Below are 16,466 nucleotides of genomic sequence, written 5' to 3'. Positions count from 1 at the left end.
TACAATGACAGAGATTCTATTTTGTTTCTACTAACAGAGTAAAAGGCCTTCATTCAGTAGCTTTGGCCACAAAAATATACACTGAATGAGTCTGTTTTGTTGAAACATTACATTACATTCCTATATTGGACTACCACCCTGATGTGTTATATGGAAAAAGCCTTCCCCAAACCTTCCCGCAGTGCGCATATTATAGATATATTCCAATTTTCCATACTTTTGTGACCCATAAAATGCATCAGCACAAGTGAACTTACAGATCACAGCCTTTAGTACGCAGAGTGTTACATCACTGGGAGAACTGAGCTTCCAAATAGGCATACAACTCTTCATGATGAACTTAGTCAAAGATTGAACAGGGAATTCATGGGACTGTAATCTCTAGTGTGACTATATTATGTGACTCAGACTGCCACATTAAAGTATATACTGAACAAATCCATTTCAGAGTGTCCAGAAATCAAAGAGAATTCATTTAAACTAGTTTAGCAAAAGCTGAATTTATTGGCTGTGCTACTTTTACAGTAACGTGAAGTACTACATAATTCTCAAAGAAAGTCCTATTTATTGACGAAATGCGTCAGACACTTTACATCTTGTACCCGTGATCGAGTCCAACGAGCAGGCATGCGTTAATATTTATTTGTGCACATTAAATTACTGCATATGCGAAGAAAAGGAGAAAGGGACTGTATCATAATACACAAAAGCTGTGCTGATTCAGAGTGTAGATTACTGTGGAAAGACCCTAATCGTTAACTATTTCTGGCTGTGTGCATAATATGAATTGGAGATACCACGTCTGATCGGTTGAGATTACTCCAAATAGCTCTCAAGTTTAAAAATGACTTCTAATTTATGCTTCTGATCGAGTCTAACAAAACATCAGCATTGCAATACGAAGCACATATAGATTATCTATACAGATTTTATACAAAAGGTGAACTGGATATTCACTTTGGAGTATATACCCAGATTTTATGACCGCGCTTTACGAGATCTGACCCTGTGCAATTATTTGATACTGTGTCTGTAGTACTGAGTTTTTATACAAGCTCCGCCAGCTCTTATTGGGAGACCTGCAACACTGGGATAATCATGACATGAACAATGTTGTGATTATAATCATCTGAGAGAGAGAAAAAAAAATCTGTTTTATATCTGTTATATATTGACTTCATTTTTGTCAATGTATGTTTTAATAAATATAATTTACTTCTAGTAATATGGATTCCGCAATATTTATGCTGGCTAGTATTCCTCGATGTCAATATTCTTGATATTACATAACAAAAATGGCTCTGCTGCCAAAGAACAGCCAGTGAAAACACTCATACACGTTTTTCTCTCTGGTACTTGTACCCTAGCTTGAAGTATAGCAAAAATCTGAAATGATCACTGTGACCTCACTAGAATTTTACACAATAACTCACTTTGGTCAAATACACATTTAATGCCTTGAATTAAGCCACTGAGTGGTGATCTTATTAACCTTAAAATTATTCCAAAACATAAACCCCTTTTACTTATCAAATTAAAGGTGCCGACACAAAGGCCATTTATCATTCAATTGTCACATACTTGGCTGTACAAATCGCATGCGATCCAGTCACTTATCTCTCGGGAGAGCAGCCACGTCACTTTATTGCAGCTGGTCAGTATGGTCGGAAGATGACCACACACAGAGCCCAATAGCCATAATAATCAACATGCCAAGTAATCTTCTTATTTGACAAGATCCTTATTGGGAATAGTTTCCATTTTAGCAACACACATATCAGCAGCAATATCACAGCATATTTCCAGCTTTACACTGTCAGTAGTGCTTAAGTCTGAACCACATTCTCACTGGATCAATTAAGAGGGCAATTCAGTTGTTATTTACAACCAAGTTAGATGGCGTAGACCTTATAGTTACCCAAAGCAACAAACCTCATTACGTCACAAAAGTAGCAAAGACAAAGTGTATATCATGAATTTTGTCTTGGCATGAGACAATACATTTTTGTTTACACAGAACCAAAAATTGTGTTTTTATCCATAACAATGCAGTCTGAGCTCTTATGAAGAGAGAAACTGATCACTATGACAAATGTCATTATAATACTTGATTCAGTTTTACCAAAAACTGGACGGACCATGATTACGACAAACACTGTTCAGTTAGTTTGGTGCATGATTAATCTGCTGAATGATAACAATGCTTGTCATAGTTTTCTATTAATCACTATTTTGACAAGTTTTTCAAGCTTCTTTCACCCTCCAGTGAATCCATTGACAATAAGAAGCCCATTAGCTTTTTTTGGAATCAGATTGTAATGTTTATGGGCCCATAAGGAGAGTCAATGCCAATTGTGGTCACAATGGGAACTTCAGATGTTAAACAGAACGCCAGTAAAATCTGATCAGGTACATAACACGTTATATATACCCTGTAATAAGTGTTTTTTTTTTTTTTACACAAACAGGTAGATCTTCCTAATTGTGGCCACAAACAGGTGTGATAAAAATCAGAAATAGATCAAGGCACTTAGATTGATCTGCCAGTGTACTGAATAAAGGTTTTAAAAATCATTGTTAAATGCAGAGCAGATTGTATTTTTCTCACCTGGTTCAACATAATATCATATACATCATCTCCTTCACAAAATACATGAGCCTGGAAGAGAAAAGATGCAAAAATTACTTTTTGGCTCTCATACAAATCATTTAAAGTGTGTAATGACTACAATAATCAGAACAATCCGCTGTGCATGAGCAATCTTTACTCAACGTAGTCTCCTTTGGCTGGCCAGCTAAACACAGACTCCCTCTAACTATGAGGTAATAGTGGTTTCTCACTAAACCTCTGCAGAACAGGGTGTGTGTGTGTGTGTGTGTGTGTGTGTGTGTGTGTGTGTGTGTGTGTGTGTGTGTGTGTGTGTGTGTGTGTGTGTGTGTGTGTGTGTGCGTGTGAGGGAGGGGGGGGTGTTGATAATTGTTAGAGTTTACTGATCATATAAAAAATGTGTAATGGTCATCTAATTCCCAATGAGATTTGAAAAGAAAAAAACAAACCATAACCAATCAAAAAAGTATTTATTCAAGTTTACCATTGTTTTAAACTGTGCATTCCTGAAGACTCAAGAGCTGGTTACATGAATGTTTTTTTTTATTACCCAAATAGGAAGCACAGGCTGATAAATTTATACTATGGTGAAAAGTCCACTTCAAAGACCAGCTAGTGAATTAAAATGATAATTACCTGTGGGTAATTGGGACTTATTTTTTTAAACCTTGTGAAAGAACTCAGGGCAGGGTCACATTTAACAACAAAACTTTCTCTAAGTTACAAACAAAACACAATGTGAGAAAACTGCCGGAGAAATAGCAAAGTATATCCATCTGCTGTGCAAAGTACATATATGCATCACTGAAACGACTGCAGCAAAAAAAAAAAAAAGTGATGGAGGTCACCAACAGGCCAATATAAATAGCCATCTATATTCTTTAAGAAGAACCCAACCATTTATTAAAACCATCTAATTTATTAACTACATTTTTCCCAGGCACTGGGAAACATTGGGGTATGGTGTAGGATGCAGGTGTCCAAATCTCCAAATGTTGTCCATAGCCCCTCCCTCTCTATATTTATCTCCTGTTAAATGAAGTGCCCAGCGATGCATGGCATGTTTGTTTAGCTGGGACTGCTTAGAAGCCTCTTTTTTTTCCCTTTTTACTTTACTCTTTATTTTGCCATCTTCGGTAGTCTCCAGAGTCTGCGATGGTGGCTGCAGGTACAGCAGCACAGAGCACTGATGGTTGTGCACTGCTAGGAGTGGAGGTACAGAGGGGGTGTCTCCACTGCCACCCCCTAGCTTCAGATGCTGGAGACCTCCGAGGGAGCTAGCAACGACCTTCACAGGCTATTTTTGTATTTCAGTTTTGGGATAAAGGAGCTTTGTGATGTTTCTTCTGAGCGTTCCCACGCATGATGGCAGCTTTAGGATGACCCACAATGTTCCGCGGTGTCCCCAATGAATGCATGAGATTTTTTACTTACGTTTTACTGATTTAATCTGGGGGACACTGTCTGCTACCATGGGGGTTGTGTGAGGGGAGAATGTAGTTGATACTTAACTAGTTAATTAATTGTTCAATGCAACTCCTCCCCTCTGCAACCCCTTGTAGCTCCTCAGAGTAATTATAAAGCCCCAAGGTAGGGGAGGCAAACAAGCAAAGACCAAATAGCAGAGGGGGTGAACGCAGTGTCCCCCATATGGAAACAGATTTATATTATCGCAAGTATAAAAGTCCTCCTTTCCCTTTCATCAAATCTGGGGGACACTGCTACCATGGGGATGCTCTAAAGCAGCCAACTAAGAGAGGGACCGTTCTGACTTACGTCCGGAGATGCAAAAACAAGGAAGCAATAAAACGTGGTAAAGGTGTGAACAGAGGACTAGGTGGCCGCCTGGCAGACCGACAAACCCCTGTTGTGTGCAGCCCAAGAAGCTTCCACAGACTGAGAGGGATGCATGGCAATACCACTAGGTACAGACCAATCAGAACACACATAGGCATGCTTGGTAGTGAACGTGACTAACTGGCAATGGTCTGTTTCGTAGCCAGCCAGCCCAATTTATGGGCATCAAGCAGAACAAACAGTGGGTTAGTACACAAAATGGCGGATGTCTGCTCCACATAAATGCTGAGAGCACAGACCACATCCAGGGAACCAGGGAAACTGACCTGGAGAGGCAACCGCCTCCAGAAAGACCGGGCCACAATTTCCTGATTCAGGTGGAAACTCGAAACTACCTTGGGCTGGAAAGAAGGAACCACACATAACACAGCCCTGTTATCGTGGAAGATGAGATCGAGTGAACAGCAAGAAAGGGCCCCAAGCTCCAACACCGATGCGCGGAAGCTATGGCCAGGAAAAAATACCACCTTCCATGTAATCAATCTGAACTCAGCTGAACCCAGCGGTTCAAAGGGCGGTCTTTGAAACACTGCATGAACCAAACTCAGGTCCCAGGGTACTGTGGGTAGAATATAAGGGCGCTGGATATGCAGACTCCTTGAAGGAAAGTCAGCACCTCTGACATTTCCACTATTATCTGTTGGAAAAAGTGAGATAGAGCCGACACCTGTACTTTTAAAGAACTAAGCCGCAGACCCAGAACCGCCTCTAAGCCACCCTGAAAAAAGGCTAGGAAACGGTAAAGCCGAAAAGTAGCCGTGTGACAGACCCTACGCTCTTTACCACTTGATGTAAGTATGCCACAACTGGTGGTAAATTCGGGCAGAGGCCTGCAACAGTGTACACCACTCTGGAGGAGAAACCCTTGGACCGTCAGAGGCTGACCTCAACAGCCATGCCATTAAAGCCAGTCGAGGCCGGTCCTGGTGTTGAAATAAACTCTGCAGGAGTAGGTCGTTTGCGAAGAGGAAGACAACACCCCACACCTATTGACATGTGTAGGATGTCTGCATTCCAGACCCAACGGGGCAAATTGGGAGCCACCAGTAGCTTTCCCCGATTTACCTGCCGGAGAAATCAGAAAAGCAGAGGAATGGGAGGGAACAGGTATCCCAACTGTAACTCACACTATGTGGTCAACATAGCAGAATCTGGTCACCTGGCAGCTTCGGCGAAACGCCATGAGGTCCATGTCGGGTAGACCCTACTTCAACTGACCAGACAGTTCTCCAAATCTGCTGAGGTAGTGGGCCTTCCAACTGTCCAGACCGGGAATGAATACTGCCAGTATCATTGAGAAGAAGAGTTAAGTCAATATCTGAGGTTGTTGGTTGACATATGCCACGGCCGTGGCATTGTCGGACTGTAGGCGGACCAGAGATCACTGAAAGTGTGACAGAGCATCCTGAAGGACCAGCAACATAACCTTTAATTCCAAAACATTTATCGGTAGAGCGGCCTCCCGAGTCGACCAAAACCTCTAAAGGCGGAGGCGAAGAACCACAGCACCACAGCCTTGGAGGCTGGCATCCATGGTGATTATGTTCAAGGACCTGCCCAAGCCATTAAGGGAGAGATGTGACTTGGGTGAAAACTGGATCATCTGAGAATCCAAGTGGAGTGGGGATCTCGCCCATTTGCTCAAGAGACCCCACTGGAAGGTGTGAGAATGGAACCTCCTGTAAGGGAGTGTCTAGAATGTGGAGACCATTAGCCCCAGAAGCTGCATGCAGAGGAGCATGGAAGGGCAATGGACGGTTAGAACCCTCCAATAAGAGAATGCACTTTGTTCTCTGGGAGAAATATCTTTTGTGCCCAGGATAAGACCCAGGAATATTAGGAGCTGACAGGGAGTCAATTGAGATTTTGGATGAATGATTATCCACCCATTTTGTTCCAGAAACCGAATGGTGAGGGCAAGATGCTGTTGCAGAAGGTGATCCGAGGTTGCATTTATCTGTAGGTCATCCAGGTAAGGGATGATATTCACCTCCAGGGAACGTAGCTAAGTGGCCATGATCTTCGTGAAGAACCATGGATCCGTGAATAGGCCGAAAGTAAGCACCTGGAACACACATTATTATGTGAGTTCCCCACCGTAAATCTAGAGAAGGGACTGATGGCCCTCCCAGATGGGCACGTGGAGGTAGGAATCACTAATATCGATGGAAACTGGGAACTCCTGCGGCTCCAACCCGTTTATCACCGATTGGAGCGATTCCGTGAGGAATTTGTCCACCTGAAGGTGCAGGTTGAGAGCTTTGAGATTTAGGATAAGACGGAACGAACCGTCTGACTTTGGGACCAGAAAGAGGCTGAAGTATAACCCCTGGCCACATTTTTAGCTGTCTCACAGATATTACAAAGCCTCCTTCAGATACAAAGCCAGGGGTAGAAATTCTGAGTCTTATAACCCTGCGGTGTGTGTATCTCTCAGCAGGGTCAGTGAACTGCAGCGTGCACTCCCAGTCTTCTCACAAAAGTTAGCTCTAGGAATGGACCAAGTACTGTTAAGGATGGGTGGGAGCCACTATCTGGGTTGCTCCACTCTTACGGCAGTTTTCTAGGCTATTCCTTATTATTTTGTAGCTTGACAATACCGACCGTAAGCGGTGGCTTCTGTCATGGAGCCCACAGCGGCTTCTTTTAGCTCCACCGAGCTACTTTTTGTTGAAAAGCTGTCTGGATCCAAGTACCCCCCCCTCCACTCCAGTGCGGAACTTTGTATAATCCTTTTCCAAGATGGTAGCCTGCATCACTGAGTCCCGGTGCTCACTGCCCAATGCCAGCGCCGGTCATCAAGTGCGGCCATGAGTGACAGTCACTCCCATATAAACCACCAGAACCGTCCTTGCCCTGTTAATCTAGCAGCTAGGGTCTGGTGATGGGAGCGATTCCCATCACAGAGGCAGCAGGTATATGCTCTGCATGCAGCATATACTTCCTAATAGAGAAAAACAAAGTTTTAAATAAAAGTAACTGAAAACAAAGCAAAAAAGGTGGCTGCAGAGCAGCACACAATAAGTCCAACTCCTTGGGCACTCTAAAACACTGAGGAGCTACAGTGGGTTGCAGAGGGGAGGAGTTACATTAATTAACTAGTTAAGTGCCAACTCCATGCTCCCCTCATACAACTCCATTGGAATCAGTGTCCCCCAGATTGGATGAAAGAGAAATAAGATTTCCTTTTCTATTTGGTTGTTATTTACTTTTCTGTGGGGCTTGCTTAAACATAAACTGAAGGCCTAACAAGACAGGTGGAGGAGCTTTAAAGTGCCCGCATTCCTGTATTTTACACTATACCTTTTTGCGAACTGGCAAATCTAGAGAACATTCAAGAACGGGCACTAATACATAAGAAGTGACACATTCATTGGGGCAGATTCAATTAGCCGTGTTACTGTCAAAAGTAACACAGCTGACACACCATTACCATTAATGCAGTAATCAGCTTTAAACATTACCGTACTAACGGTAATGCGCAGTATTACCATAGTAACGTTAATGGTGTTCCAGCCATGTTACTTTTGACAGTAACGTGGCCAATTAAATCTGCCCCATTGAGTCTGTACACCTTAGAACAGGAGAATATATTGTAACTAGTTGTCATATACTAGCATAGTCTGCCTACTGAAAAATCACACTCTATAAAAGGATTCACTTAAAATAGTTTAATTTAGAGCAAAAGTTGCAAGCAGAGCATTTTATGCTCCAAGTGCATAATTGTGCATTTATCTATACTAAAACTCGTCACTTGGAAGCCCAAGAAAAAACATATATGCCCAAATAATTCTGCAAGAAGGCAACACAATTTTAGAATGATACAAACATCAAATATTGAAGTGTTGTCTACAAAAATACACTTTCCATTCATTACTTTAAGTAATTTAAAACCAAGTTAAATAACCAATTTTGCAATAAATACAATCTTTATAAATTTACCTTTCCAAGCTTGCTGGAACATTCTGGATCAATAGGGGCTTTACCCTTTAACAGCAGAGTTCTCACATGTTCTGTTTTACACAGGGCGACATGAATACAGAATGTGAGAAGCAGTGGAATGCATACATAGTTTTCTGCATAATTGCAAAATAATGAAATGTTTAGTATGTTTTGTACACGGAAAGCAGAGTAATTTCAATACCTTTGCTCTCCTCAGTTTCACTCTCCCTACTTCCTGTACTCCTGTTCCTGCGGGGTCGTTTTGCAGTTGTGGATCCATTAGCAACATTCTGCTTCTGCTGGTTGGCCCCGACATCTGAAGCAACTAAGCAGACAAGGTGGATGAAACAATTTCATAGAAATGTACTTGACACCACAACCATCAGTTCTAACAGACACCTATAAATTCTACTTTGTGGAATGAACAGGGCACCCATTAGCACAATCTAATTGTCAATGTGCAGCTTTCTGTACCATTCAAATGCAACCCTCCTAGATAACATAATCACATGATTTCACAGATTACCCTTTCCACAAAATCAGTTGAACTACCCATTGCTGCTGTGAACATTAGGATGATCTCATTGGCACCAGTCCACTTCAAAAACATACTAGTAGGTTAATAAGCTACTATTAAAATTGACCTTAGTCTCTCAGTCTGTGTGAGTGTATCCTAGGGAATTTAGACTGTAAGCTCCAATGAGTCAGGGACTAATGTGAGTGAGTTCTCTGTACAGCACTGCGGAATTAGTGGTGTTATAAAAAATAGCTGATAATGATGATGATTAATGACGGGGATGAACAGAAGATGAAAACTGAAAAAAAAATAAAAATGGTTTGCCGACCATAGCCTAATGCATCTTAAAGCATTAGAGTAGGAACATATAAGTAAAGATTATTTCACCAACTTTTAATTTCTCATTTGTGGCATCTGACATGCAGTATCTGTCTCTGAAAACATCAACATATTATATAGTCATCACACAACTGTATCTTTTCTATTCTCGACACATACCAGATAAACAGCGTTGAATCTCTCGTTCATATTGGGTTTGGTTATTTTTTTGCACCATGGCTCCGAGATCAACTGTATATGGCCGGCCACCGAGACTAATTGACACAAGCTTGTTGTCTGCGTGCAATTCAGTTTCTAGCAAGATGCAGGTGTTGGCATCATAGGACACCCAGGAACCTTCATCCGACTGCCACTGCCACGCAAAAACTGGGACAAAAAAAGTGAAAGATAAAAAAAAAGTGTAAGGAGAAAAAAAAATAATAATACACGCTAATGAATATGTACAGTCATGGGCAAAAGTTTTGACACAAAAATTATTTTTCACAAAGTCTGCTGCCTCAGTTTTTATGATATCAATTTGCATATACTCCAGAATGTGATGAAGAGTGATAATTGCAATTAATTTCCCTCTTTACCATGACAATGAACTTCATCCCAAAAACAACATTTCCACTGCATTCAGCCCTGTCACAAAAGGACCAGCTGACATCAGGTCAGTGATTCTCTTGTTAACACAGGAGAGAGTGTTGACAAGAGCAAGGCTGGAGATCACTCTGTCTTGCTGATTGAGTTAGAATAACAGACTGGAAGCTTTAAAAGGAGGGTGGTGCTTGAAATCATTGTTCTCCTTCTGTTAACCATGCTTATGTGCAAGGAAACACATTGCTTTGCACAAAAAGGGCTTCACAGGCAAGGATATTGCTGCTAGTAGGATTGCACCTAAATCAACCATTTATCAGATTATCAAGGAGAGAGGTTCTATAGTTGTGAAGAAGGCTTCAGGACGCCCAAGAACATCCAGCAAGCACCAGGACAGTCTCCTAAAGTTGATTCAGCTGCAGGATCAGGGCACCACCAGTGCAGAGCTTGCTCAGGAACGGCAGCAGGCAGGTGTGGGTGCATCTGCACGCACACTGAGGCGAAGACTTCTGGAGGATGGCCTGGTGTCAAGAAGGCCAGCAAAGAAGCCACTTCTCTGCAGAAAAAAACATCAGGAACAGACTGATATTCTGCAAAAGGTACAGGAATTGGACTGCTGAGGACCGGGGTAAAGTCATTTTCTCTGATGAATGCCCTTTTAGATTGTTTGGGGCATCTGAAAAAATGCTTGTCCGGAGTAAGAAAGGTGAGTGCTACCATCAGTCCTGTGTCATGCCAACTGTAAAGCATCCCGAGATCATTCCCTTGCTTCTCAGCCAAGGGAGTGGGCTCACTCACAATTTTGCCTAAGAACACAGCCATGAATAAAGAATGGTACCAAAACATCCTCCAAGAGTAACTTCTCCCAACCAGCCGAGAACAGTTTGGTGACAAACAATGCCTTTGCCAGCATGGTGGAGCACCTTGCCATAAGGCAAAAGTAATAACTAAGTGGCTCGGGGATCAAAACATCAACATTTTGGGTCCACGGCCAGGAAACTCTCCATACCTTAATACCTTTAAGAACTTGTGGTCAATCCTCAATAGGTGGGTGGACAAAGAAAAACCCACAAATTCTGACAAACTCCAAGCATTGATTAGGCAAGAATGGGCGGCCATCAGTCAGTATGTGGCCCAGAAGTTGATTGACAGCATGCCAGGGCGAATTGCAGAGGTCTTCAAAAAGAAGGGTCAACACTGCAAATATTGACTGTTTGCATAAACTTAATGTAATTATCAATAAAAGTGTTTGACACTTATGAAATCCTTGTAACTTTACTTCAGTATACCATAGCAACATCTGACAAAAAGGTCTAAAACACTGAAGCAGCAAACTTTGTGAAAACCAATACTTGTGTCATTCTCAAAACTTTTAGCCATGACTGTAACTAATAAAACAAGTTTCAGAGCACAAAACAGAATTAAGGATTTACAGCTGCCATTCCTGTATCCATCTGTTTGCACTTTACGTTAGCTGTGGACAGTTTACATTCGCTGTATACAAAACAATTCTTTAGTAAGTAATAAAGATGATCATTTGGATCCTTTATGAGGAGTATCTGGATTCTACTAATCATCTGAGCATATTACCGTAGATTAGATCTGTATTATCTACAGCACCCTCCTCCCCTCTGCACCTGCAGTAAAAGCTGTGCAGCATCTATGGAGCGACTGCTACAATTAACTGATGTGGAGTCTAACAGAGGAAAAATCCAACACATTTTGCAGTGTTATAGAGAATATGTTGTCCCAGGTAGTCTTATGATTTTTTTTTTAACCCAATTAAAATAAACTGTATAGAATTAAAAATACATGCTTTGATTTATTTACTCATATCTACTATCACTATCTTATCTACTATACCAGCCATCACTCCTCAGATGTATAACAGGCTGACAGCTTTTAGTTTGACAGAAAGTACTATACATAGAGATTTCATGTAAGCCATGCTTAGTTAAAGAGAAAGAAAAAAAAATATTACAAAGTTATGCCATCACAGAATTCACTATTGTTTTAGCTCCACTTATCATTTACATCTTTATTTTATTATTATGCACTTAAGATGTGTTATGTTGTTAATAAATCTGTCTGTAAACATTGCCTGACATAACTAAGTACTCTTTATAAGGCTATTGGAACACATGCATTTCACACCTTAGGGCCCAATGTTTGAACACGGTCTGTATGTACACAGCAGGCAGAGCAAGCATCAAGTTCCTGGCATCGAGGCTTATGTGTTCTATACACCAACAGTGTTTACATTGACAACTATGTACAAGCCAACAGAATATGTTAGAGCCAGTTCCCCAGGTATCACTACATTGTAGTGTTCAGAAGCACATAGCGGAAGCAGCCATTTTGTAGCATTACCAATATCAAATAGTTCAGCAGAAAAAATAATTGCCTCCACTGTGTGGGCAATAGGTACTTTAATGCAAACATCCATAAAGTTGGTGTGTTATGACACAATGACAAATACAATTGTATTCATAAGCTCACATTGGTCCTGCTCTTTCACAGCAAGTCGTATAACTCTCTGGTAACCATTTTTTGTGTTCTTCTGGACCATTCTCCGCAAATCCACTTGTAGAGAGATCCCTGCGACAGGTGAGACGGTCACAGACTGTTTTCCAGAGCTAAGACAAAGTAGAGACATAGCGTTAAGCCCTTGCTGAATAAAACGTTCATTAGTTTAAGACTCACAATCACAAGTTTCTTACATTTAAACTTCATAAGTGGATGACTCTCTTTTTACCAAACAAACCATATTATACTATGCGAGACTTTTATGACAACTAGTAAAACAGGAAAAAGATGGTGCCTAGCAGCCACTCAACTTCCAAAATGTAATTATACTATTAGATGTTTACAAAATGAACGCAAAGATTTGAATGGTTACTGCAGGGACGCCACCTAAAATGTTTTATAATTTGACTGGCTCCTAAATTTTGAGGTTTGCTCCTAGACTCTAAAAAAATTGCAAGCAACAATTTTCAGAACTGTTCTCCAATAAATCATTTGGTTTAAAAAGGTTGTACGTCCTATGTTACAGCTCACAACAAATATTGGCAACAAACACCCCTCAACCTGCTTCCACTGCTGGCCAAAAGCAGCATTGGCACAGGAAGTGCAACAGCTTTAAGCGACCTTCCAAGACGCTGTCATGCTTTCCAGTGCAGTCAATGTTATAGGATGTCAAATGGTTCCCGCAACTCACCTGAATGCTAAGTTAATTTGTCTGTTGATCTCAGGTGTATAAACCATCCACATATCTCCATCGTCCAGCCATTCCCAGCGTGTCTCTTGCTCTGACTTTACAACAGACTTTCCTAAAGCTTTGTCAGATTCGACAAGTGCATAACTTTCTTCTTCAAGCTCAGTTTTCACAACGATCTCTGGCTCTAGATCAGCCTCAGCTTTTCTCTTCTGAGATACCACTAGAGAGAATTTTTTTTTAAAAAGACAAAAGTTAATGTATTTCTACTAAAATCTAACACACCCACCCAAAATATTTTTGGAACAAGCCAGTGTCCCAATGTTATAGATCTTCCTTAACGGTCTGGTTGTTCTTTGAAATAAGTAAAATATATGGATATAAACTTTGTGCAGGGAATATAACTTCCAAAGCAAAACTGCATTGAAACACAAAATATACTTGAGGGTTGTTTTACCCACTGCGCAAGTGGATACATGGCAGCGGTCATAAGATTACACTGCATGAGGAAAAGTGCACAAATAAAGTAACGACATCGAATCCACATACATATAAACATAATTTGGATATGTGAACCTTCATAATGAAACGTGTTCATCATCACAAGTTTATTGCCCCAGTTTGACAGGAGTCTCGGATTACTACTCTGCTGATCGAGTTGTCTTGTTCCACTATCTCTCAGGTTGGGTTTCTGCTTGTCTACATTACCTGCCTCACATCACAGATGGTGGGGTCTCCCACAGTTACTCAACCTTACCTTTCTAATGCCCCCAAGACGGCATATATTCTACAATTCCCCCTAGAGAACTTGTAAGATGGAATGGAACCAGTTTGAATTAGCACTGGGGCTATCCATTTACATGTAGCCCCCTTTGATGACCAGTCTTTTATAGTTAACGTGATCTCCAAGAAGAGATGTATTGAAAATTGTGTGGGGGAAAAAAAAAAGCGTCACTCTCGATATGAAACAATTTTTCTAATGATAGAAATACAGAGTTTAAACCGACATAGAGCAGTTAGAAATCAAAAGTAACATTTAATAAAAGGTGCAGGAGGACATGTATAGACTACTAAATTAAAGTCATATAATGTGAAAAACCTCATTAACATTTCTCAATATGTCCACCAATCACTGATATTTAAGCTTCTCATTGGTCCTCCAGCTGACACAGCTGTTCTGCAACCATTTTGAACTAAAATGTTCACCAATTTCGGTGGTAGATCAACTTTAAAGGAGACCACATTTTTTATTGTAGATAAATCCTCTCATTTTTGAACCAGGGACACCCTTGCCCCAATTGCCTAGTCCAGGGGTGTCCAACCTTTTAGCTTTCCTGGGCCACATTGGAAGATGACGAGTTGGTTTGGGCCGCACATAAGATACACTAACAATAACGATAGCTGATCATCCAAAAAACCATAGAAAACATAGTTTTTATATATATATATATATATATATATATATATATGAGAAAAAAAGTGATATATATATATATATATATATATATATCACTTTTTTTTCAAATCCCCCTATACTTACCTTTCAATCGCCCTGTTCAAAAAATCCTCTCTAGTTATTATACTATAATCACTTTTTGTATTGTTTCGATGCAATATCAATAAAGTGCATTTAAGCCAGGCATTGTATATCAGGGTGCCCTGACCAGGCCTGCGGTACCTGACATATACATCACTGTGACCCCAAATTGTGACCTGTTTTGCTAATTACACCGCTATGTTAGTTAAGGGATAACAACTTATAGTGGGCCAAAGAGAATCTATAATATAAATGTCTAGTGGCGTGTGTTAGTCTGTGTGTGTGTGTGTGTGGAAAAAATAAAACCAAGCTGCAGCGCCACCTGCTGGACGGAGTTATACACTGACCTACTAAATTCTTAGTGTGTGTGTGGAAAAAAAAATTCAGAAAGGGCTGAAATTTGGTATACTAAGATGTTTTTAATTTGTTAATTGTTAAAAGTGTTTATAAAGATTTAAAAATATATATATATATTTCTTGAAGGAGAAGTGACAGTTGGGAGTGGTTGGTGGTTGCCGGGGGTGACAGTGGGGGAGTGGTCGGTGGTTGAGGCCTGGGCTATGGCCCAAATGCATGACAAGAACCTTTTTAACACCTTAAGTAGCTTGATTTGACTAGAATGCATGAGTATCATGCACGGGTTAACTTGTAATATATAATGCCACATTAGTATTACAAGTAGAAGTATGTAGCAGGGAAATAAGGTCCATGATGCTCCAGGACCAGGTGACTTTTATGCACTTGTCAGCATCCTTTGAAATAATAAAAAAAAATCCCCCTTAACTTACCTTTTAATCGGCTTGTTCTCCTGTTCTCTTCTCTTCTTTTCTCCAATTCTGTGCTGCTGATTGTTCTTCTCGCGCGGGTGACTCCTCTGTGCTGCGCTCCGCAATGGATGTTGGGCGTGATGACATCACATCACGCCCGACATTCACTGCGAGCACCGCACGGAGGAGGAGACAAGGGAGGGAGCCGGAGTACCAATTGACGTGACCGCAAGGTAAGTATTTTCTTTTATTTTTTTTGCAGGATTTTTTTTTTCCATTAACAGTGCTGCCCCCCTTGCCACAACCAAAACTCCTTCTGGGCCACATTTACAGGCGTGCTGGGCCGCATGCGGCCCGCGGCTTGGACAACCCTGACCTAGTCTAACAATTAGAGATGTAGCCCTGGTAATATTCCTATATTTCAATATTGACCATCCACACAATGCAATTCCTTATATATGCATATTGAATGCAAGTTGCATTATCTGAGTTTATTATCTGGATCTTACAGGTTATCATATACCCAAGAAGATGATTTAAAATGCAAAAACATACATTTTAATAGAGTTCAGTAAAGAGGACATGCTGGTAACTATAGTGCATAGAAGTTAGCACGGACTGGAGGGTTGATCTCAACAGCTATTTAAACATATTAGCAGCTGTGTGTGTTCTGCAGAAATAACGACAAAACGATTACACAAATAGATTTCATATATAATAAAATGACTTTATAGCTGAATATAGGTGTATTTTATTGCTGCACATGGGAAAGTAGCTAACAGGTATGAACATCTGATGATCATGCACATTATAATTCTCACCCCGGGGCCTACGTTCCCGCCCTGAGCCTCTACGTCCAGACATCTTCAGGAGACAGTTCTCTTCTTCTTGGATCACAAGACAGATGTCCGGTACCTACAAAGGTCTCTCATTGATTGGTTGAACTGTCAATCTGCAGACAACATTCTTGTATTGGCGGCAATAGAATGCCGGCGAAGCACCACGTGATAGGAAAGCTTCACATTCACGGAGAGATTGGCTAGATACTGTCGCGATGTTATTGGCTGTAATTTGGAGGTGGGAGCAGAATACGTGTTTGCTGGTTG

At 40.9% G+C, this 16,466-nt stretch overlaps 1 protein-coding gene across 1 annotated transcript in view; it reads right to left on the bottom strand.

The window, feature by feature from the left end:
- The window catches only part of PARP2 (poly(ADP-ribose) polymerase 2), a 50,596-nt gene extending 34,202 nt beyond the window's left edge, over positions 1 to 16,394 (bottom strand). Inside the window, exons 1-7 of the mRNA XM_075212739.1 lie at positions 16,182 to 16,394; positions 13,060 to 13,279; positions 12,342 to 12,478; positions 9,423 to 9,629; positions 8,610 to 8,732; positions 8,408 to 8,478; positions 2,609 to 2,659 (exon numbers count right to left, since the gene is read on the bottom strand). Coding sequence (XP_075068840.1) covers positions 2,609 to 2,659; positions 8,408 to 8,478; positions 8,610 to 8,732; positions 9,423 to 9,629; positions 12,342 to 12,478; positions 13,060 to 13,279; positions 16,182 to 16,224 — 852 coding nt within the window. The 5' untranslated portion in view covers positions 16,225 to 16,394. The remainder of the gene's footprint in view (positions 1 to 2,608; positions 2,660 to 8,407; positions 8,479 to 8,609; positions 8,733 to 9,422; positions 9,630 to 12,341; positions 12,479 to 13,059; positions 13,280 to 16,181) is intronic.
- Positions 16,395 to 16,466: the final 72 nt, after the last annotated feature.

This window comes from Mixophyes fleayi, chromosome 1, assembly GCF_038048845.1.
Source record: "Mixophyes fleayi isolate aMixFle1 chromosome 1, aMixFle1.hap1, whole genome shotgun sequence".
In the NCBI taxonomy this organism is placed as follows: domain Eukaryota; kingdom Metazoa; phylum Chordata; class Amphibia; order Anura; family Limnodynastidae; genus Mixophyes; species Mixophyes fleayi.
The sequence above is the reverse complement of the archived record's forward strand: the minus strand, read 5'-3'. Positions and strand labels throughout refer to the sequence as shown.